Source organism: Camelus bactrianus, chromosome 20 (genome assembly GCF_048773025.1).
Source record: "Camelus bactrianus isolate YW-2024 breed Bactrian camel chromosome 20, ASM4877302v1, whole genome shotgun sequence".
NCBI lineage: Eukaryota > Metazoa > Chordata > Mammalia > Artiodactyla > Camelidae > Camelus > Camelus bactrianus.
Window position 1 is genome coordinate 27,741,661 of NC_133558.1, and position 23,502 is coordinate 27,765,162.

The window sequence follows — 23,502 nt, forward strand, 5'->3', positions numbered from 1 at the left end:
GTGATGTGGGCAGGTGTAGCGGAACACAGCGTAGGTAGCTGGGCCTGGGTGAGTTATAGGGAGGGGAGGGAGCAGTCACCAGAGCTGGAGGGGGGCCTATGTGAGGCCCTTCTGCCAAGAACCAGGGCCGTGGGTCATCAAGGGGGCCAGGGGGCAGCAGCAAACCTGCAGGGGGAGTGCCAGTCCAGGGACAGATACCCTGACCTCCCTCTCCTCCCTCCCACCTTCCAGTATCCTGCCTGTTCTTTGTTGAACAGAAGCCAGAGAGCACAGGGCCTGTCCAAGCACGACACAGTAGCTGCCAGCCTCCCAGGGCCCGCGCAGGGTGAAGTGGAGAGTGAGCAGATCTGGACGGGCAGAGGAAAGGGGCTGGGTGCTTGGCAGGGGGTGCATTTTAGAAAAGGTGGGGAAGGAGAGCTGCCTGAGAAGGCCACCACGTGGAAAAGCGTTCCAGGGAGAGGGACAAGCAAGCACCTGGATGGAGGGGCCACGTGCATGGAGAGCAGTGGTAGTGGGACCAGGAGGGAGCAGGGCCTACACAGTGCAGAGCCTCCTGGACCGGAGTAAGGGCTTTAGGTGTTATTCGGAGCAAGGGACACGAGGGAGTGACAGGAGTTGACTTAGCTTATCAAAGGGGCATTCTGGCTGGACAGGATGAGAGACATCATTTTTCTTCAGTTATTTTCACTTTTCTGGCATTTAGCAAACACACTGACCAGGGAGGAAGTTAGTCCTGGCCCCAGGAGAGCCAGGGCGACAACTCCCTGCAGACTGAGCCCTGTACCAGGGAGAGGAAGAAACACAATCACACGGATAGGATAACTCCCTTTCCCCAGGGCGCTCGCAGTGTAGTCATGGAGACAAATAAACAGAGGGACCCACTGAACACGACTCACCAGGACAGAGGAACAGCTGTCAGTAGAGGGTTGAACTTGAGGACTTCAGGGAGAAGCCTGCGCTCAGGTCGGAATGGGGAGGTATGAGCAAGTGGAGCTTCTGAAAGAGGTGAGCAAGGGCCAGCGAGGGCCGAGGTGGCCTGAGGGAAGGCGGGAGGGCAGGTGGCCCAGCATCAGAGGGCCCGGGGGCACCTGACTGCCCCTGCGCAGCTCCTGAGGCTCCAGTGCCCTCCTGTACTGTCTCCTCTTGTGAGGCTACTTTGGTGTCGGCTGTAACCAGCCTCCTCCCTTGTAAAGCTGGCAGAGGTCCCCTCCGTGGCATTGGCCCTCAGATTGTACCTCCCTGGGCAGGTTGGGTTTTGGAGCATGTCTACTGACTGTGAACCAGGGTTGCCCCAGGAAAGGGGTCAACTGAACTGGTGGGGTCCAGGGTTGGAAGGTGCTGCCCCAGCTACCTTTACCCAGGTGAGCTGTTGATGATCTGAGAGGCTTTTAAATAGAAGGGCCAGGGTCCTCAGAGGCTCTTAGAAGTGTCTGTGTGGGTCCAGGAGGAATGACCTGGGCTTTGTCAGTTGTTTGCCATCACAAAAGAACCCTGGGGCCCCAGATTCTAATTGCATTTCGTTGGGATTTTGTTATGCATTCATTTATGAATTCTCTTCAACCACTCATCGTGGGTGTGCCATTCTCCTGTTCCACTCAGGCTCACACTGAAACAAGTGTTTAATTCTCTGAGCATCACCTGACAGTGCTCAGGCGCAAGTGGGGAGCCCTCGGCCCAAGGGTAACAATTTCCCATGGACACCCTGACTCCTGGAATCAAGCTCAAGGTATTCTTCCTCCTTTTGAAGCAGGTGGTTCTCCCTCATCTCCACTTTATGACCGATTTTTTCCCCCACCTTACTAAGAAGTTATTCAATTTTGAATGGATAATATAAGCACACGGTATAACATTTAAAAGACAGAAAAAGATACAAGTGAAACTAAGCACCGCCCCCCACCCCCGTCTCCCAGACTCCCAGTTCTCTTCCTGGAGGCCACCAGTATGTCAGGATCAGAATTGTCGTGTGCATTCTTCAGCAAATAGTCTACGCATCAGACACAAGTGCCTGTATGTACTTTCTTCCCCTTTTAAATGATGGTAGATATGTATATACTATCTATGCTTCCCCCCACCTCTCTGTGTATTTGGGTGATGGTCCCATGCTAATACTAAAAAGCTTCCTCATCCTGTTTCATGGCTTAACTGTTCCATTGTAATAGCTCTACCGTAGCTGACTTACTTAACTCATTCCCAGTGGATGGATGCTTAGGTGGCGTCCAGCCTTCTGCTATTTCAGGAGTCAGTGTGGCGAGTGGCTCTGTGCCAGAGTCATTTCCCTGCACGTGCCCACCAGCTGTGGGCAGATGTGCCCTGTTCTTCTCACAAGATGTATCAACTTACACTCTCGCCTCAGTGCCTGTTTGCTTGCACTTTTGCCACCTCAGGGTCTCCCAACTTGCTGAACTTTGCCAATCTGATGGGTAGAAAATGGTTTCTTGCCGTGGTTTTGTTTGAGTGGAGTTGAGTGGAGGGGTGACTGCTTTTGGAGCCTGGAAGGTCTGCAGTCAGTCCTGCCACTCAGTTGTCTGCAAGTGACTGGACTGCTCTAAGTCTCACCCTCCTCTTCTGTGATGTGTGGGCGAGTAACACCTCAAAGGGGCGCTACTGAGACATGCGATATTAGAGACGACTTGTGTGACTCAGGGCTGGGACTGGCATTACTCTCCCAGGTGAGGTGCCTCCCTCCCCACAGAGATGGGGTCACCCGGGGTGGGGGGACAGGGGCTGGGCTGTGGACCCAGCACCCCTCCTGAGGGTGAGAGTGAGCCTTGGAGCAGGGGGTGGTAGTGAGAGTCTGGGCTGCCCCTTCACTGCTTCACAGATGCCGAGGGGGCAGGAGAGGAAAGGGGGAAGCCGAAGCGCTGTGTTCTTGGCCTTCATGGTTTCAGATGTTGGCACGGGTGAGCTTGTAGCTCTACCCTCTTTTGAAAGTGTACATGGGTACCTTCCCCAGGAGAGATCCGCCGAGAAATCTCCTGGGTCCCATGGAGGCAGAGATTTCTAGGGCACAGAAGACAGCCAAGCTGAGCAGGCTTCTGCTCCGGGGACCCCAGGGCCTCCCTCCCTCAACCACCCAGGAGCCCTGCCCGTGCCTCCCGGGCCCACGCCCTGCAGGAGCTTCTGTCCAGCCATCAGTCCTGCCACTGTCCTGTCCTGCTGTCACTGCCACCTTGTTGCCTCCACACCTCGGCTTCTTCCCTCCAATGTATTCAGAAAGAAAGCCCATTGTTACATACATAGGAGTGGGAACTAACAGTTAAAAAACCCCATCCCTTCAGGAAACTAAGGCCGAACTCATATGGAGGGACGAGCCCAAGGGCCCAGAGCTACTGGTAACGTCCTCGGTGAGTCTCCCTGGAGGTGGGGTGGGGAGTGGGGGGCGCAGCACAGGCAGCCTTGGGACCCCAGGTCAGCACCTACTTTCAGCCCCAGCTTTCTCATTGGGAACCTTGTTGGTGAAGTTACTTTGACTGAAAAACTTTGGGGAAAAGATTTTAGAGTCGAATACATGTAAAAATTTCAGGAAATAAAGAGCAAAATGTCCACGAAAAGTAAAGCCTCAAATAAATTTTGCTTTTTCAGGAGGAGCTTCAAACTTTTCTCCTAAAGCTTGAGGAGGTGGGAGGGCACGTTAGTTTGCTCTTCACTTTGCTGATTGGAAATCTTGGTGGAAAAATATTAGAAGTGTTGCAGAAAAAAATGTGTGACAGCTCAGTGTTATAGCTCAGTTGTGACAGCAACCTGGACCCAGGCGAGAGACCAAGCAGCCCTCGGAGAGTTGGAGAACTCAGGTTTATTACAACAGCGGGCCCAGAGAAATTAACACTCCAAGCTCTCGAGCCCCTCTGTAGGTTTACACAGGCTTTTATAGGCTGCCAGTTTACACTTTGCAACATTATATGCAAATAAGGTGTAACAATAGTTGACTAATTAGGAACAAGCTTTGTAGAAATGGACCAATCAGGAGGGAGAGAAATAACCAATCAGGAGTGAGGGAAATAACCAATCAGGAGTGAACTCAGGGAACCAATAGAGTTTAGGGGTAAGTAAGCCTTTTCAGAGGCAAAAAGTGAGATAGAGCCTCAGGGCCAGGGAACTGGATGGTGCTGTCAGGAGAGTAGTGGCCCTGCCTGGGGGTCCTGCCAGTCTTTTTATGGGGCTTCCTGCCTCAGAAGGACTAGTCTAGTCAATGTTTCTGCCATTAACTTTGTGATCACGAGCTAGTTCCTTTTTTTAAAAATTTAATTTTTTGTTTATTTTTAATGATGTATATAGTTGATTTACAATATCATGTTAGTTTCAGGTATACAACAAAGTGATTCAGTTATATATATATATTTTTAGATTATTTTCCATTATGGGTTATTATAAGATATGAATATAGTTCCCTGTGCTAGACAGTAAATCCTTGTTGCTTATCTATTTTATGTACAGTAGTTTGTAGTTGTTAATCCCATACTCTTAATTTATTCCTCCCTTCCCTCTCCCCTTTGGTAACCATAAGTTTGTTTTCTGTCTGAGTCTGTTTCTATTTTGTTTATCTATTAATTTTTTAAATGGAGGTCCTGGGGTTTGAACCCAGGACCTTGTGCATGCTAGACATACACTATCACTGAGCTATACCCTCCACCTCCTATTTTGTATTTAGATTCATTTATATTATTTTTTTAGATTCCACATATAAGTGATATCATATAATATTTGTCTTTGTCTAACTTACTTCACTTAGTATGATAACCTCTGGGTCCTTCCATGTTACTGCAAATGGCAATATTTCATTCTTTTTATGGCCAAGTAATAATCCATTGTGTATATATACCACATCTTAAACCAATCATTTGTTGATGGGCACTTGGGTTTCCATCCATGTCTTGGCTGTTGTAAATAGTACTGCTGTGAACATTGGGGTGCATGCAACTTTTCGAATTAGAGTTTTCATCTTTTACAGATACATGCTGGAGTGGGATTGCTGGATCATATGGTAATGAGCTAGTTCCTTTCTTGTATTTCTTGTTATCCTACAATGGATTAGAGGCAGATTATAACAAGAACAATAAATGATAAAAAATACATATATAAAATTAAAAAGTAGTACCAGAGGAAAGTAGACATTGAATAAATCATTTGGGGGTGAGGAGGAGGAGGGCCAGGATAAACAAATAAATATATTGTACATCAGATGGTGATAAGTGCTGAGGAGGAAAACAATAAAACATGGTAATGAGGATAGAGAATATGAAGGAGAAAGGGTATTACCCTTTTATGGAGTATTTAGGGAAGGCCTGTCTTCTCTAAGAGGGTAATATTTGAATTGAGATCAGATAGCTGGAAAAGAGCATTCAGTGACAAAGGAACAGCAAATGCAAAGGCCCTGAGGCAGGAGTGGGCTTAGCATGTTAAGGAGCACAGTGTGGCCCACATGGAGTGGTAGGGGACATGTAACAGAGCAGGACCTATGGGGTCTTCCCGGGACAGACCCCTCCCCCATACCCTCTGCTGTATCTCCTCTCTGGAGTACCCAGATAATGGTATCTCATGCATATTTCCTGAGTTTTTCAGATGCTAAAAACCAACACCAAGTGGAAGAAATTAACTACTTGATGATCATGTAGACCTCAGACCTTCTGGTGCCTGAGTAGTGATCATTATAAACCAATCAGAGAATTGTGCACAGCTGATCCTATACCCTGGGCTGCCCCTCCCTTACGTGGACTTAAAAATGCTCAGCTGAAACCATTCAGGGAGTTCGGGGCTTTTTGGGCACGAGCCACTCGTTCTCCTTGCGTGGCCCATCAATAAACCTTTCTCTCCTCCAAACTCCAACCTTTCGATTTGTTTGGCCTCACTCTACATCAGACACAGGAACTTGCCTTGGGTAACAATTCTGATGAAGCCAGCTTAGGAGTCTGCCTGTGGCAGGTCCACCTTGGCTGGAGGCAGCCCCTTCCCAGGGTCCCCAGCAGCTGCTGGAGCTCACTTTGCTTCGGGGACCTGGGAGGCTCTCCCCTGACAAGCACTGGCTGCCCAGGCATGAGGCTGTTTGGAGCTGAGAAAGGTCTGGAGCTGCATCCACACTCTGTGTTGCTTGTGGGTGAGTCCCTCCAGCTTGCTCATGCAGGCTGGGAATTTTCTCTACTCCATCTGGGCTCATTCCCTTGCAGGAAGTGAGCCATTCTGGGTGCACTGGGAACCAGTCTGGGTCCATTCTCCTTCGGGAGCCAGGACACTCTGGAAGCCTCCATCTGGGAGTGGAAATGGAATTTTGGGGCTACATCTCATCTGATCTTTTGTTTGTAGGATGATGTTTGCTGTGTATGTGTGTGTATCAGTACTGGCATTGGCCAGTTGAAAGGTCTTTGGTGGGTAACAAGTGCTCACGTGTGACGACACCAGAGTATCCTTTCATTGCATTGAATTTGCCTGGTTGGCGGAGCACTGGCTGAGATTTTCCCTTTCTAGCCTTGGTCATTCGTTCAGCTTCATCTCTGATGGGGCATTGGTTGGGGTTCTCCCCTTTTGGACTGACAGGGCATTGGTTGGGAATCCCCTTTTGGGGGCTAGGGAGCTGTGACCCTGAGAGACTGTTTTGAATTGTATTTGGTTGATATTTGACAACATTGGCTGTGAATAATTAAATTAAAAATATGAATGATCAGAACGCTGTTTCATCTTACAGTCCCCCTAGGATATATTTTGCAAAACTGTGAGATCTTCATCTATGCTTCCATAAATGAAAGAAAATATGTTTTATTGTAACACTGTGTGGGCTCAGTACTCCCTGAGATCTTGAGAACAATGGCCCTAATGGCTCTGCTGTGATATCAAAGTGGGCCTTCTGCAGTTTGGCTTTTATCTTGGGTGTGTGAGTGTCTTGGTACCTGAGTCCAAAGGGTTTTGCTGAAAGTGAGGCATGTGAATAAAACACACACACATTGTCTACTTGGGAACTTGAAAAAAAAAAAAAAAAAGCCTGAAAATAGCCTAGATGGTTGGGTCTTGTAAAAGCAGTTGGAGGAGGAACTTGCATTCCTCTTCCTGTGCCTTTAAGACATAGATGATCTACCTGGGCTCTCAAGGAAAAAAGAAAAAAGAGTTTTTTTCTAAATTCAAGCAGTAAATTATGAGATCTCTGGTTCTGTCTGTCTTTACTTAAAATTAGCTTGTAAATGACCTCTATTTAATTGACTTAAAAGTAAGTGCTTACAAATTAAACACTTCTAAGTATAAAAGAAGCTGGATAGAACACATTTCAGGCTGATGTGATTTAGGAAATCTTCAATATTGAGTTGATATCTGATATTAAAGCTAGCTTAAGCTTGTTGGTATACTCAATACAGACACGGCTTTTATTGTACCTAGGTTTACTGAAGGTCAATAAGTTCTTGTTTCTGTTGCAGTTTGTCAGCAGAAAGAAAACAATTATCTTGGTATAATGAAATTTTTATGGGTGAATTGAATGCAGGGGAGAGGAGCTTTTGGGTGAACTCTTTGGAAATGATTATGTTTTGGGAATGTCTACTTAAACGTGATCTCTCTGGCTATTTGGTGACTTGACATTTTGGACTTGTGCTAGATTATGTTAGATGATTAAAGTTTAATGAGTAGTTGAATAAATCAGTCATTTCCAAACAAAATAAGATACTGAAACGTTCAATAGAAGTTAAGAGTTTTAAGTGGCTCACAGGGAAAGTGTGACAATGAATATATGTATATTCATGTATAACTGAAAAATTGTGCTCTACACTGGAATTTGACACAACATTGTAAAATGACTATAACTCGATAAAAAATGTTTATATATATGAAAAAGTTTTAAGAGTTGAGGATTCTAATATAAATATGTAATTAAGGCTACTAGAAGTAATAAAAGAAACATTTGGTATATAGTAGGAGAGTGGGATATATGTTTGAGTTAAAAAAAAAAAAAAAAAAAAGAAAGGTGTGAGGAATGGAATTACATTTTGTTAAGGATTTGGTCCTGGAGCTGGTTGTTTCTAGGTGGGGAAAAAATAAGGGACAAACTAACGGATATGGAAAATTGTGGAAGGTTTGTAGAAGGGGAGCCTTAAAAAAGAGTTCTGTGCATGGTCAGGCTGAGATTAGATCAAGCTTAGTTAGGCAAATGAACTTTGTTGTTGGAAGTGGGCTGGCGCAGGACTGGATTTGGTTCTTCTCTGTTAAGAGAACAAGTTTACTTAGAATGCCGCTGACAACAGATTGTGTGACACTTTTTGCTATTTTTGACAACTTCGTATCAAGTTCTAATTAAAGTCCTTTTGACTTCACCTGGCTTTGGGATGCCTCAGAGGGCCCATGAGACATCTCAGAAAGAAATATTAAACTAACTGGAATTGACTGGTATGTTGAATTACGTGGGAAGCATTGTCAAAGGAGTGATAAACCTCTTCAGATTATATGGGATGGATAAATGTTGTTCGTAGAGATATTCCAGAAATTATGTGGAGTTTCTAAAATCTGGACATGCCCTGGTGTAATGCTATCAGTCATGATTCTAGTTTTTAACATATGTCACAGCAATCTGATTAAGCTTTTTGTCAAAAACATTATAATTGGATCTTTTGCCTTGCCTTTTTGGGTCTTCCATCACTCATGGACAGGTAAGCTGATGCTTGGCAAAACTGCTTTATCTTCAAGAAGATTCATAAAAAGGATTTTTGAACAAGTACGGGTTTCTTGTAAATCATACTGCTGAGCAGTGTAGGATATTTAAGAAGTCTAGTGAAAACTCTGATTTCATAAAACTGTTAGTAAAATGGATTGATTGCTTAGGACTGAGTGAACTGATGAGTATGGTTATAATTTTTTGGTTGTCTGAAGTATTACTGGCTTTTAATCTGTTTTCTAATTGAACTGTTTACCAAATACTTATCTCTGCATCAGTATTGCCCCCAGTGTTTAGGATAGAGAATTCTCTAATGGAGCTGTCACAGAGCGTAACTACTCTGCTTTGAGTCAATTGCTAGAAGCACATGTGCTTGTGTAACAATTGGGTGTAAGTGACAAAATGTATGGCCTATAAAATGTTTCCCCACTAACATACCCCTGAGCCTGTTACGACATCTGATTAGCTTCCCCAACATGGATAACTAGGCAGACGCAAAGGAGGCCTCGCACCGGGGGACATGATCTCAGCCGGGGGCAGGAGCCATCCCCCCGCCGCATCAAGGGACAGGTATTTTGATCATCAGTGTTTTCTATTGAAAGATTTGTAATCAAAAGGGGAAATGATGGAAAAATCGGTACATATTGTGGTATGGGAAGTCATTCTGGCCTGTGCATGGTTTGACTCAAACTTTACTGACCAAAGCGGCCTGCTGCGTGGCCTTTGGGACTTGCATTGTACGTCTTGTTTGGCCTTGAGGAGGGGGATGCATTTGAAAGTCTAAATGGAGTAGCTGTGGTCCAGACATCCAAGGTAAAACGAGGTGGCCATTGCAGATGTGATTTCAGACGTGTTCCTGGGTTGTTGAGAACTCGGATTTTCTGAGCTGTGTCAGACTCAGGACGCCACTAGCCATTCTCAAAGCGGTGTTGCTGGCAGATGGCAGCTGCAACCTTCTGACCTCAAGGTCTCCTCTTGTAACTTAAATTTTTACACAATAAAATTACTTTAGATCAGGTGTTAGCAGAAAAAAGGAGACGTGTAGTGGGCAATGGCTCTTGTTATACAAATGTTAACACCACATTGAAAGTTAAACCTACTCAGATAAAAATAGACAGCTGGCTGCAAGTGTCCCCCACAGTGCCAGGTCCAGGCTGGTGTTCAGCTTAGTCTCCTGAATTCCCCAGGGAATGAGATCTAACGATAGAAGACTCAGATCCAGGACTTGGAACTCGGGAATATTTCCGACTCAGTGTCCTTTCCCCAGATCGAGGTGGCCCACACGCCACGTTTCAGCAGGAAGCAGCCCGAGCGGTCATCGCCCGGTTCCCTGAGAGACTGAGGGAGGGATGGAACGGGATTAGAGGGTGAAACCGAGTTCCTCTGCTGAGTTCATGTCTGACCTCTCTGTCCAAATACTGTTCCCCTGCTTGTCCAACCGGTTCTCCTCAAGATCAAGGAGTATCAAAGAAAAAGGGGTAATTGTAACCCAGCAGAACCCTGTGGGGACTTCCCAGGACAGTCCCCTCCCAGTACCCTCTGCTGTAGTTCCTCTCTGAAGTACCCAGATAATATCTCATGCATATTTTCTGAGTTCTTCAGATGCTAAAAACAAACCAAAAAACCCCACCAAATGGAAGAAGTTAACTTGATGATCTTGAGCACATAGCCCCCGGACCTTCTGGTGCCTAAGGGTTGATCACCATCAACCAGTCAGAGAATTGTGCACAGCTGATCACGTTCCCTGGGCCGCCCCTCCCTTCCCTGGCCTTAAAAATGCTCAGCTGAAACCGTTCAGAGTTCTTGGGGCTTTTGGGGGCATGAGTTGCTCGTTCTCCTTGTGGGCCCAGCAACAAACCTCTGCTCCAAGCTTCTACCTTTCGGTATTGTTTGGCCTCACTCTGCAGCAGGCACAGGAGCTTGCGTTGAGTAACAGACAGAGTGGCAGGAACGAGGTCAGAGGTGAGAGATGGGTGGATCACGTGGGCCTGGAAGCCTGGTGCGGTCCCCTGCACTGACATGGGCCTGCTGAGCTGACATGCTGCTCTCATGACAGAGAGAGAGTTTCCGGGGCCCTCCTGTTTCTCTCTTCTCACTACTCATGTCACTTCTTGGTGCTCCAGTTTCCTTATCTGTTAAAAGAACAGGAATAATACCTGTTCTTTAAGGGTTGCCAAGCAGGTTTGCCTTCCAAACCCTCTCCCCACCCCCGTGCTCAAACATTTCTGACCACCTTCACCAAAGCCTGCTCCCCAGTCACCCTGGGACTCCTTCAGGGTAAAAGCAGCCTGGAGACCAGGCTCTAAAGCCAGATTACAGGCTTTCTCAACCTCAGTACTACTGACACTGGGGTTGGATTTGCTTGCATTGTAGGGCATTTAGTTGTATCTGTGACCTCCACCTCCTAAATGCCCTGAGGATCCCTCTGGGCTGACAACAAAAATGTCTCCAGACATTGTCCAAAGGTCCCCTGGGAGCAAAAGAACCACTGAGCTTAAATTAGGCACCGGGGCTGCATGTTCAGGCACCAGCGAGACGCTGGCGGAAAAGAACTGGGGGGAGTAGTTTTTTACTGCCTCAAATCAGATTATATTTTCTTCAGCTGTTTCCTTTGTTTAATTTCCTTGAGGCATGACCACAGGAATGTTCTGGAAGACAATGTTGTGTAATACTTCAGAGCTCTGGAGTCTGTTTGCATAGGAATCCTGGTTGTATGGCTTCCTAGCTCTGACCTTGGGACACTTACTTAGCCTTTCTGTTCCTCCACTTTCTCATCCATAAACTGGGGGTAATAAAAATACCTCCCTCTTGGGCTTGTTGGCAGGATTCCAGGAGATCTGTGTAAATGCTTAGAAGAGTGCTGATACATCCCAAGGTGTTGCAGGACGGGTTCCTGGGAGACTGAGATTTGTGTGCAGGACGTGTGCCTTCAGGATGCACACCTGTGGGCAGGGGAGGGGGCGGGGCAGAGGGAAAAAGCTGGGCCGCCCTGGGGCTATGATGAATCTCCAGAGCTGTCCTGAGTTGAAAGAGACCATCAGTGAATGTGTGAATGTGCGCTGCCCCCAGGGAGCGGGCATGACCTTGGATGAGGTGGCGCTCTCGTGGAAAGGGCAGTTCCACGGAAATGGCAGTCCAGGGTGGGCCTCAGCTGAGCGCAGTCAGCCACGGCACCCTCCCAGCCGCTGGGGGAGCCAGAGCTTCAGTGCTGGAAAGAGAGGGGGTCAGGGCGGCAGTAGGGCATCCGTGGTCTGAGTGTCCATTGGCCAGTATCACCAGGTGAGATTTCAGTAGAAGCAAAAGTGCTTTTAAAATGCTGTGGACACACGGGGATTACTTCCAGCTCAGCAGTGCCTCATGCCTCCTTTCAGTACTCTGCTCATCCCTACCCTGCTGTCTCTTCCTTCTGCCCTTGCTGGAACCAGGAAGGATGCTAGTACCCCCACCGCAGCCACGGCACCCTGAGGTGAGGGTCTTCACCACTCTCCAGCTGTGTGGCCGAGGCAAGGTCACTGGGCCTGTTAGGAATTTAGTTTTTTCACTGGTAACTGGACGCTGCCTGCCCAGAGAAGGGTGGGATGATTAAGTGGGGTACTGCACAGCGGCGATCCTCAAAGTGCGGTCCTTGGGTCATCAGGCCTGGCAGCCCCATCTGGAACCTTGTTGGAAATGTGAATTCTTAGGCCCTACCAAAAACTCACTGAATCAGGAGCTCTGAGAATGAGACCCAGGAATCTGTGTTTTAACAAGTCCTCTAGTGTTTCTGATGCACACTTAAGTTTGAGAAATACTGGCACACAGGGCAGCACTTAGCTCCGTGCCTGGATTCTAAGAGGACCCCTCTCAATCTCAGCAGAATCTGACCCTGAACTCCTGGGCTTGAAGTCAGGCACCTGTGAGCAAAGCGCCACCTACTGGTTAGAGCCGGCCTTGTGTGCACACAAGGTTCACACACAGGGACTCAGGCTGGACTCATGGGACAAGGACCTCAGTGCTCAACACTAAGTGACACAGATGTCCTCTCCTCACTCTCCTTCACTCTCCCCAAAGAAATCAGGTTAAAGTGAATGTCAAGGGCAGCTTTAAGTGGCCAAGAGAGGTCACCAAAGACAATAGTGTTGTGCTTGTGTCAGCAATAACAGGTATGTTTTACCAAGGGTTTGAGCATCCAACGCTGTACGGAAAACAAGACAACAGATGGTGGCCCTCCTTCCTCTGCCCTCTCATGCACGCGCTCCCACCCGGGTCACAGGACTAGGGCAGCCCTGATGACCTGGTCACAGGCCAGCAAGAGGGGCCACCCACAGAGCTAGGCCAACGGTGCGTCCCATGTGGTCACCTGCTCTATTTGACCACCCAGCTCACCTGGATGGGAGAACTTTGAAATCTCCTGCTTTATATTCCAGTTATGTGTATGTGTATGTGTGTGTGTCCTTCACTGGACTCTGAGCCTCTTGCCTGGCCCCTTGCCTTGTACGACTAGCACCCACTAGCACTGTGGGATTGAACTGATAGAGCTTTGTGCTACCTTACATATGCTGGAAAGTTTTGAGCCGAAAGGCAGGAAGATCCACAGGTCGGGGAGGGAGGGAGGGGGAGAGAGAGGAAGCAAAGGCCTATCAAACCCTCTCTGAGTAGCTCAGAAAATGACAGTGACAAGAAGTGGCAGGAGATAGCCCTCTGCAGTGAGAAAATGTGAAAGGAGTCCAAAGACTCACCTGTGGAAGACAAGATTTCAGAAAGACAGTTTTCAAGAATGAGAGAAGGAAGGTGGGGTAGGGTATAGCTCAAGGTGTAGAGCCATGCTTAGCATGCACAAGGTCCTGGGTTTGACCCCGGTACCACCTCTAAAAATAAATTAATTAATTAAATAGATTACCTCCTCCCCCCAAAAAGAAAAAAAAAAAAAGAGAAAATGGACATTAAAACTTTTTTTAAAAAAAGATTGAAATGTTCTTAAAAAAAAAAAAAAGAATGAGAAGGGAGCATCCCATGCAGCACTAGGGATAATGATGTTGGGTCCCCCCCAACTCCCCGCATAGGTCCCTATGCAGGACGCTCACTGTTTAACGGGAAAAAAACCCAAACCTGAGAGCTGTAAGCCTTCTTCCTGAGGGAGGGGCTCTCCAGGTGGGGGGAGGACAGTGATCAGGACAGGACAGGTTGGTCCTGACCGGCTTCTGCTACCCTGGCCCCCGGGGGTGCTGTTTCTTCTCATTGTCTGCTCCACGTTTGGCAGAAACATTCCCCGTGGTCCTGGAGCACCCAGTCATGGTACAGAGGGTGGAAGGAGGTCAGAAGGGGAGCAAACACAGAGTTGTTGGGCAGGTTGGCACTGGCAGCTCCAGGCGGCCCCGACCCGATATGTGGGCTGCCCAAGGCCCCCACGCCCTAGCCCTTTTTAAAGACCAGATCGACCTCACCCGGCACCATCACTTCCCGGCTCTTCGTGCTTCTACCTAGAGGGCCTTGTGTCTCAGCCCACCAGGCAGGAGCTGCTTCAAGGCATCCTGACACCTTGATGATGAAACCCGAGAGGCCCATCCCAAAAACCATAACTGTGCAGCAAAGGAATCTCAGCATGAGAAACAAGAGGGTTATGTGGTCACAAGTCCATGGGAGATGCGGCTTTTGCCGTGAAGGAACCTAAATAGTGCTTGACAGAATTTGATTAAATACTGACATGTAGTCATTCAACAAACACAGATTCGTTTCTTCTGGTGTCAGGAGCAGCACTAGATAGTGGGGAGAGTGTGATGCATAGGACAGGCCATCCTTGCGTTGTGGAGCTTCCAAGCTGCTGGGGGAGGGAGATGTGGAGCAAGTAACACGTGTGAGGGGGACCAGGGGGCTTTCACAGGAGCTGGTGTGGCCAAGGGGATGGGAGATGTCCAGCTGGGCCTGAAGGATGAGGAAGAGCCAGCCACGGGAAGCGGGTGCAGAGCTGTGGAGGACGGAGGGGTCTCGGAGCAGTACAGGGCTGGGGAAGGCTGCCTGCAGGAGCTCTGACTTAAGGCCAGCCCTTGTAGAGTGAGTCAGCTTGAGGAAGCGGTGGGGCAGAAGTAGTGAGGCCCTGGGTCTGGCTGCTCTGGTCTCATAATGGTGTGAGAAGGAAGTAAGGGAAGAATAACCCCCCTTGGAGAGGCGGAATTGGAGTGGTGGGCCGGGCACCCACATGGACATGGCTGGGGGCACATTCAAGTTAGAAATGGGGAACTCGGTGCAGGTGAGGTGGGGGTGAAACTGTCTCCTGAAAAGGAAACTAGAGAGGAATCAGACTGGGGGCGAGGACAGGGTGCCGGGACACCTGTATGGAGAGAGCAGCCTGGAAGAGAGGAGGCGATCAGAGCACGTTCTGGAGAAGCTGAGCACAGCTCTCAAGGAGGGGAGGGAGGGAGGAGTGGCTCATCTGTGCCAAGTGTTAACCAAGCATCCAGGGCTCTGAGAATCGGGCAGGGGGCTCAGGATCATCCAGGTAAATCCAGTGCATCGCCTTGGCCTCCACCCCCTCCCAGAAGCGCCCCTTCTCTCACCTTACTGGCCAGAAACATCCCCAGAGGCCCCAACAGAAAGTCTGCAGCAGCCTGCCTTCCCTGGGGCTGCGGAAGGAGGAGACCCAGCCCCTCTGCGCGGAATCACTGGCCACCAATCCGGGGCAGCTGACTAATGATGGGAAGCCAGCATCGCCTTTGAGCTGCAGGGATGAAAGCGGCCAGGGCTGCCAGGGGTAGACAGGTGGTGGGGTGAGCAGGCAGGGGCAGGCCTGCCTGACAGCTCAGCGCGGAGGAAGCCTCTCTCTCACATCTCCCAGGTGGAAGGTCCCTCTAGCCTGCAGTTTCCTGCAGCAGGAGCAGGAGGAAGCCTCTTGGATGGGGAGAACAGGGCTCTGCCAGCATTGCTGACTGCAGGCCCTCAAGCCCAGCCCCTGCTGCTGCTTTAGGCTGGACTGGGCCTCACCAGGGGCTTGGGTTGCGTCCAGGGAGCAGTGAGGAGGTGCCAGAAACCAAGGTGGGACTAGCCTGATTCAGGAACACCTGTGCCACCTACATCCACTAACTTTTTCTATCAGCTTTTCCCTCCCCAGGCACTCCCTCATCCCTCCTCTGACAGGACGGTAGAAAGTTTGGGGGCGGTATGATTGGAGAGGGGTGAGTGGGCGAGAATGGATACAGCCAGAAGGGAGCAGCTGTGAGAACGCAGATAAACCATTTGGAGTCAGGTGGGCTCTTCAGAGCAATTCAGTTTTCCTCCTGGAGCCTTCACTGTCTCAACAACATGGAATTGTATTACGAGGCCAACACATTTGAGAGGACTGCTGTGAGTCAATGAGGGAAGGAATGCACTTTCAAAACTGTCAAAGTTAAGTAAGTGTGGGTGGAAGGTTCCCCTGACCACCATTGCATCAGGAGCACTCAGCGTGGAGTCCTCGGAGCCCAGTCTGGGGGGATCTGTGGAGTACCTGAAATTAGGTGTAAAAATGCAGCTGGGGGCATCTTTCTGGGTGAGGAGCCATAGCTCTCAGCAGCTTTTAGAAGAGGTGTGGGACCCACAAAGTTTAAGACCCACATACAGCACAAGTCCATCCTTGTCACTTTTGAGGTGAGCTAGCCGAGACCCAAGGTCACAGAGCTTGCCAGAGGCAGAACCAGACATGGGGCCCTGATCCCCCAACCCTCCACTATCCACACTGCCCCCCCATGTCAGGCGAGGCGAGAGCAGCCAGAGGCAGGGCCCCACGTCCTACTGGGAGTCGGAGTCCTGTCCTCACTGTTAACAGATGAGGGCCTTGCAATAGAGGGCAGGGGACAGCGAGAGACAGAACAAGGGAGCCCCATGATGGGAGAGGGGAGGCCCTTCCTGGGAGCACAGGTTGCTGAATGAATGAGTCACCTCCCTTTTCCAACAACCCCCCCACAGAAGGCACAGACATAGGAGGAAACACAGTGCTCCCTCTGACACTGTCTTGAGACGATCTCTGGCTCTCAGTGTCCTCTTCTGCAAAACTTAAAGATACCATGGCAAAGCTTTATGGAAAACCAGGAAGGGCCACACGCAGATGTAAAGTAGTCATCACCCAAAGATGCAGTTTATTGAGCAGCTACGGAGTACCAGACATGTGTTGGATGTCTGGACTCAATTGGCCTAAATGTCACCACTTCAAGAGGTGCTCCTTGACCAGCCAGTCAAAGTGAATCCACTCCTCTCCGCAGCCCTCCAGCTACTCTCATGCTTCCTGTTCCTTCCCTTCTTACCACTTATTATAATACAGGATGTTTCTGTGTGTTCTTTCATCTTCTCTACTCCACTAGCCCACAGTCTTCCATGGGCAGGGGTTGTATAGTGTGCTGATCGCTGGATATCCATGCTAAGCACAGTGCCTGCCATCTGGTAGCCACTCGAATCCTTGTTAAATGAATGCATGACTGTCTCTCATCTTCACAACAGCCTTATGAGGTAGGTTATCGGGCCAATGGTACAGAAGAAGAAACTGAGATTCAGAGAGTCAGAGACTTGCTTAAGGGCACAGTTTATCACCCCACTTCAGCTCTGCTCCTTCCCCTTGAAGGATCTGGAGAATGAGAAAACTTAAGGGTCAGAAAAGAGAGTTGGGCCCAGCATAATGGCTCACCAGTTCAGCCAGCACCCTGCGCTCAGCCCTCCCCAGCTGAGCTCTCCCACCTCTCATCACACCCCAGTAGCTCCCAATCAGCAATCCATAGCCACAGAGCTGGAGGCCAGTTCCAAAGTGGCCTATTTATTTCCCAAGCCAAGTGAGAATCAGTCCTTCCCCGCCCACCCCAGAGCAAAATGCAGCCGGGAGAGTCCACAACCCACCCTTCCAGCCATAACACAGCAGATAAATTAGTGAACTCTTTTATAAAACATTGTACAGGGAAAATACATACATATATATAGAGCCAGTGCTGGCACTGGGGTGAGGTTTGCCTCAAACACCAGTAACCAGATCCTGCCCCATCAGGGCACCTGCCCACCCCCTCACTCTTTCCCTCAAGTGTCTCATCCACTGTCCCTACACCCCAGTACCTTGGCTGGTCAGCACAAGTCACAAAGGTCCAACATCACGCCCCCAAGGGGAACTGATTCCTGGCTGCCGCTCCTGGCCTGCTCCTCTGAGCTGGGCACCCCTCTTCCTCCTTACCCAGGCAGCCTGCCTTGGCCTGATCCCAGGAATTCAGCCCAAGACCTGAAGACAGAAGATGAACCAATCTTGATATATTTGGTGACAATACATCATCCAAACCAAGACTTTTCTGAAAGTGGAAGGGGTTCCAATTCACTGGAAAATAGATAGAAACCCAGACTTCCTAAGCAAAGTATGAAATGGTCACCCTACTGCTAGGGCTCCCCCGCTCCAAACTGGCCCAGTCTTGCCACTCTTCACTTTGCAAGTCACGTTCCCCACTGACAGCATAGTCCTCTCAGACCTGTTCGATCTCTGTCACCTCCCACTCTCCAAGGCCTTCCAGCATCTTGGTGACACATTTTAAGGCCTTGATAATGTTGGGGGCCTGTAGTATTGGGATTGGGAGGGGCGACTAGGAACAGTGCCCCTCCAAATCCCATATGCCACCTGACCATGTGAGGCCTTTGGTGTTAAGCCCCAGGCTTTCTGGCTCCTTGGGCCCATCCCCCAAATCATGGCTGCCTGGGTCTGAGTAGAAAAGCAAGCTTTAATCCTGTCTTCCATCCCCAACTTGCCAAAGCCTTCTCTCTCTAGGCCTTCCTGTAGCTAAGGGCCAGAGAGAAATGAACCAAAAAGCCTCCCATCCCCACCCTTGGTCAATACAAAGCACTTTGCTCCAGTACCTTCACTATGTGTTATGTATGCAGATTCCTGGTCCCACCTCAATGTGGCTATGCTAGGAATCCCAGGTGCCATTCTTAGAGTGGCAGCTGGTGGACAGATGGAGGATAAGGAGATGAACCTGTAGCACCCTACACCCTCGCCAGGACTGGGCTGGGCCTCGGCCCTTCATGAGGACCTGAGTGGTGATCACAGCCATCCTGATGGGCTCCCATTCAGTAAGTGCCCCAGCCCTTGCTTTTAGAACCTACTCAGTATGTCTGCTTGGAAAACTGCTTTAAATAAGCCTTGCTAAAGCAAATAGTACCAGAGAGCGAAAATTTGGGCCCCGGGTCCTTAAAGGTTCCTCCTCTCTTCCTTCTTTCCCTCTCCCACCCCCATCTGCAAAGTCCACCGCCACACTAGTGCTTTGGGAAACAGAAATCCAGCCTTGATCTTCCTGGGCCACAACTTCACTCGTCGTCTGTCTGTCTTTGGGAAACAAAGACTCCTCAGTGAGTGAGGCTACCTAACACCTGCTGTGTCCCTCCCACCCCCACAAAAACAAGTGCCCAGATCCGACCCCTCAGAGTAGAACCGAGAAAACCCTGGGCTCAGGATGGGGCCTTCCGATGGGCCCCCGAGTAGGCATAGGAGATGGGATGGCGGGTCCCAGGCCTCACGGTGAATGTGTTGATAGAGCTTCCGTAGTGGGCGTTGCCGTGGGGAGACCTGGGTGAGGGGGGAGATGAAGTTAATATCTGCAGCTGGTTAACCAACACCTCTCCATCTCCCCCCGGGCACAAGAGGAAGGATGTGGTTCAGTGCTGTGGGTCTGCCCCACAAGCCCGGGGCTTACCAACCCGAGTGGGACCCCAGTCCACCAGTACTGTCACCAGACACATGGCTTCCTTCCTGTCTAGGCCCTGCTAGCCACGGAGAACTTGCCTTCTGCTCAGAACTCCTAGCCTGGCTCTCGACACATCTCTGTGTTGGGAAATCCCAGCACCCAAGGACCACTCAGATCTCCCCCGACCCCACACTTAGCTTGAAAACACTGGGATCCAGGCGGAGGGAGAGAGAAGAGAGAAGAGGGAGCTGGTGGGGAAAGCGGGAGGTGGGGGAAAGAAAACAAAGGCGATAAGGGGAGTTAAGGAAGGAAGCAGGTAAGGGAATCGCCAACAGCGCCCTCTCCAGGTGACATGCGCCTCCCTCCCCCTTCTCTCTGCCCTGAGCCAGAGGGGAGAAAACCAAATGTCCGCACCCGACGGCCGCGGCCTGGCCAGCTCCCCTGTGTTCCAGGGCAGGGCCCCTATCTCACCTGGCTTCCCCGCCCAGGCTTCCGCCATCGTCCCCGCCCGCAGCTCACCTGCCGGTAGCCGGTGCGCAGCCGCAGTCGCCGCCGGGCGCTTTGAACTTGGCCTCCCCGCGGACGGCGCCCTCCAGGGACATATTCCGCGGGTGCAGGCCGCCGAGGGGCGTGCGGCCCGCCGAGGTGACGCGCCGCATCTCCGGGCCTCCGGGAGGCGGCCCGAAGCAGTTGGGGGAGCCGGTACCGCCGCGGGGCAGCCCGGAGCTGCGGTGGGGCTCCCCGACGTACAGGCGCTTCTTGATGAGCGAACGGCCCCCGTGCGAGAAGCGCTCCAGGCCCCCAGCCCCGCCGCCGGGGTCCGCACCCGCGGGAAAGCGCGAGAAGCCGCGAGGAGGGCCCGCGTCTCGGGGCGGCCCCGAGTCTGAGAAGTTGTTCCGGGGAGGGGAGCCCCGGCGCCCCACATATTGGAGGGCCTGGGGCTCGGGGTCATTGCTGAACTCTGGCGGCGGTGGGATGACCTCGAAGTTGAGCTCCTCCTCCTCCCTCTTGCGGGAAGGAGAAGGAGGGGAAGAGAAGGACTTGGGAGGCTGGCGGCCCTGGGGGAGGTTGGAGAGCGCTCGTCTTTCGCAGGCCGCGGGGGCCTGGGGCTCCGCCTTTGTCCAGCTGTGCCCGCGGCTGGGCTCAGTGCCCTCTGGGTCTCTGCTGGGCTGGGGCTTCCACTGACTGGGTACCTTGGGCTGTCCTGGCGAGGTTAGCTGGGGGTCCTCAGTCTCCTTGGAGATCTTGGGGACCACAGTGAAGGAGTTGGGCTGGCTATGGCTGTAGATGACGTCAGAGCCTGCCTCGGGCTGGCTATGGACACGGAGACTCCCTGGCAGGGAGGACCGGCCCAGGGCAATTCGTCTGGGCCTCCCCTTCTGTGCCCTCTGCCGGGCTGCAAGGAGTAGGGCCATCGGGGAGCCCCGCTCCACCACCTCCCCTGTCACGGGGTGCCTGAGGAGTTGATCAGCAGGCTGGGCTGAGGCTTGGGGTTTGGCTGGCAGCCCCTGGGGCTCCTTCACCTCCACAGGCTCCCCTGAGCCTGCAGCCTCTCCTCTGGACAGGGTGGGCATCACCACGGCCACCTCTCTGCCAGGGCTGTTCTGGCTGCGATGGGGCTTGTAGAGAAATGTCACCTCTTCTCGGCTAGGAGATATCTTTGTGGGGAGGGCTGGAGATGAGAGGGCTTCCTGTGTAGGAGGCTTACTGGCCTCTGAGGAGCGCCCTTCTGTCTCTGGTTTGGAGGGCACTGCAAGTCCTTGGCCTTCTGGCTTCTCCCCCTGCCTAGCTGGGACTTGGTTCTTCTCTGCTGTCAGTTGGGATAATGTGGTGGGCAGAGTTGTGGCCAAGGATGGTATGACGGGCTCAGGTGTGGCCTTGGGTGGTGTGGCTGGTCCAGGCATGGCCTTGGATTGGCGTGGCGTGGTTGGCAGAGGAGTGGTGGATGGAGCTGGCGGATTCTTGGCCACAGGCTTGGAGAATTTGCCATTTTCAGCCCTGTTTTCAAAGATTCTTACCCCTTCTAGCCGTGGCTTGGGAGGCAGCAACCCTGTGCTGGGCTTGGCTTCCTTCTCTGCGGATAAGGAAAACCTGGCCTCCAGCTTGTTCCTGATCTGCCGGACGCTGGGAGTTGGCGAGTCCTGGGGGATGTAGTCCACAGGGGGTAGGCTCAGGCCAGTGGCAGCCTCTCTCTCTGGCAGGCTGCAGGGACTCTCCTGAGGAACACTTGGGGGAACCTCCTTCTGTGGCAGGCTTGGGGGGGCCTCTTTCTGTGGCAAGCCTGGAGGGGTCTCCTGTGGTAGGCCTGGGAGAACCTCCTTCTGTGGCAGGCTTGGGGGGGTCACCTTCTCTGGCAGGCTTGTGGGGGCCTCCTTCTCTGGCAGTCTGGGGCCCTTCTTGCTCTCCTTTCCCTGAGAGGCTGTAGTTGGGCCTGGTCTGTGACTGACGCATCGGTCCTCTCGCCTGCAGCCAGAGAGATAGGCTGACAGCTCATTCCGCAGCTTTTCCATCTGGCTGGGATCCCGCCAATCCACAGACTCTGAAGAGGCTGTGTCCTCCAGGCTTGGGGGGTCAGGTTTGGGTTTGGGAGCAGGAGGGCTGGACTTGGGGCTTTTCATCAACCCAGCAGGTGGAGGGGCTGCCTTCTCAGCAGGTGGCAAAAGAGGGGCAGCAGGGGGGAGAGGGGGTGCTGGGGGAGGGAGTGGGGGTGGAGGAGGGGGCAGGGGAGGGGCTGGAAGTGGGGTCTCAGCTTGTACATTTGTCCCAGCCTGGGACTGGCCCAGCCTGGGGCTGGCTGGTGCCGCAGCCCCAGGCCCCTCGGGGTGGTCTGGCTCAGCAGCCCTGTCCAGGTAGACCTGGGACACGGGGCGGATGTGAAAGCTGGGAGGCAGTGGGAGTCGACTGGGGGGCTTCTTGGTGGCCCCCTCTTCCTTGGGAAGAGCCCCTTGTGCTTCCTGAGTGGAGATGGACGAAGTCCTGACTGGGGTCGGGGGAGGCACCTTGAGTGAGCGGGGGAAGGTGAGGTGGGACTCCGGTTGAGGTCCTAGGAGGCTCCCCTTTGGCTCAGCCGGGCTCCTGGGGGGGCTGCTTCTGGGGACCTCAGGCTGCCTGCCATTCAGCGCAACCTCTGATTTCCACTTGGTGACACCCCCAGTGGGAAAGAGGTGTGTCTCCAGTGTATGAGGAGGCACAGGAGCTGGGGGCGCTGGGGCTGGGAAAAGGGGAGGTGGTGGGGCTTGAACAGCCAAGGGTGGGGCAGGGGGAATGAAGTCAGGAGGGGTGGGTGTGGAGGGGGGGGAAAGGGTGGATGGAGGGGACAGGGCCCCCAATACTGGGGACAGAGGTGGGGCTGTGCTGGGCGGGGGTGGGGGAGCTACAGAAGGTGGGGGTGGGGGTGAGGACTCCCCCTGAGGTTGTGACGTGTATAGGGGTGGCGGTGGGGCAGGGCCTGGGGGAGGTGGAGGGATGAAGGCGTCCTGGCCATAGTGCCCAGGCCTTAGGTCCCCCATAGAGCTGTAGAGTCGGAGGTTGCCGTTGACAAGTGTGCTGGCGCCTGGAAGAAGGGAGAGGCAGAGATGAGGAGGGCGAGTAGGCAGAATAGGCTTGAGGATCTCTGAGTGCCCAGGGCAGGGCGAGGTGGGCTCCTGAGAGAGTAGCCAGCTGGTTTCCTGCCTTTCCTTTTGAACACCGAGTGAGGAGCAGTCATGAGAAGGACCCTATTCCTTCTAGGGAGGGGTCCCTGCCTGTCCATGGCACAGCCTCTGAGCCTGGACTGAATCTCCTCCATCTGCTCCCGAGGGTCACGCCCACCCTTCTCTGCTCTGTTCACAGCCCTGCATATAATCCCTTTGCTAAGTCTCTTCAGTTAGCCCCTTGAGTGCACTGTTTGTTTCTTACAAGCACCTTGGCTGCTACAAAGCCAGAAAGGCCAGGGTTCAAATCCTAGCTCTGCCACTTACTAGATGTGTGACCTTGGACATTTAATTAATTTAACCTTGCTGAGCTTCAGTTTCATCATCTGTTAAATGGGAGTAACGTCAGTACTTACCTCATAAACCTGTTGTGAGGATTAAGGAAGAGAATTCAAAGAGCTTATCACGGTACTAGGCCCACTTAATGAGTGGTAACCACTTTGACTTAACTTTTCAGACTGTGTAAGACAGACAGAGAAAGTGGGAGGGAGACAGAAAGTCATGGACGGTGGTGGGCAGAGCTCTGGAGGCC

The 23,502-nt window shown here is 51.7% G+C and overlaps 2 protein-coding genes across 4 annotated transcripts in view; one reads left to right on the plus strand and one right to left on the minus strand.

Moving 5' to 3' along the window:
* Positions 1-881: 881 nt before the first annotated feature.
* CIMIP3 (ciliary microtubule inner protein 3) overlaps positions 882-23,502 on the plus strand; it is a 64,444-nt gene continuing 41,823 nt past the window's right edge. The window contains exons 1-4 of one of the 3 annotated variants that reach the window (XM_074348731.1): positions 882-1,005; positions 1,600-1,726; positions 3,279-3,344; positions 4,949-4,981. In XM_074348731.1, coding sequence (XP_074204832.1) covers positions 1,694-1,726; positions 3,279-3,344; positions 4,949-4,981 — 132 coding nt within the window. In that variant the 5' untranslated portion in view covers positions 882-1,005; positions 1,600-1,693. Of the gene's footprint in view, positions 1,006-1,599; positions 1,727-3,278; positions 3,345-4,948; positions 4,982-23,502 lie in introns of those variants that run through there. The other 2 variants (XM_045509280.2, XM_045509281.2) reach the window with 2 other exon arrangements.
* Positions 16,683-23,502, minus strand: part of C20H6orf132 (chromosome 20 C6orf132 homolog) — a 32,380-nt gene continuing 25,560 nt past the window's right edge. Inside the window, exons 4-5 of the mRNA XM_074348729.1 lie at positions 19,798-22,831; positions 16,683-19,160 (exon numbers count right to left, since the gene is read on the minus strand). Of these exons, the coding sequence (XP_074204830.1) occupies positions 19,043-19,160; positions 19,798-22,831 (3,152 nt within the window). The 3' untranslated portion in view covers positions 16,683-19,042. The remainder of the gene's footprint in view (positions 19,161-19,797; positions 22,832-23,502) is intronic.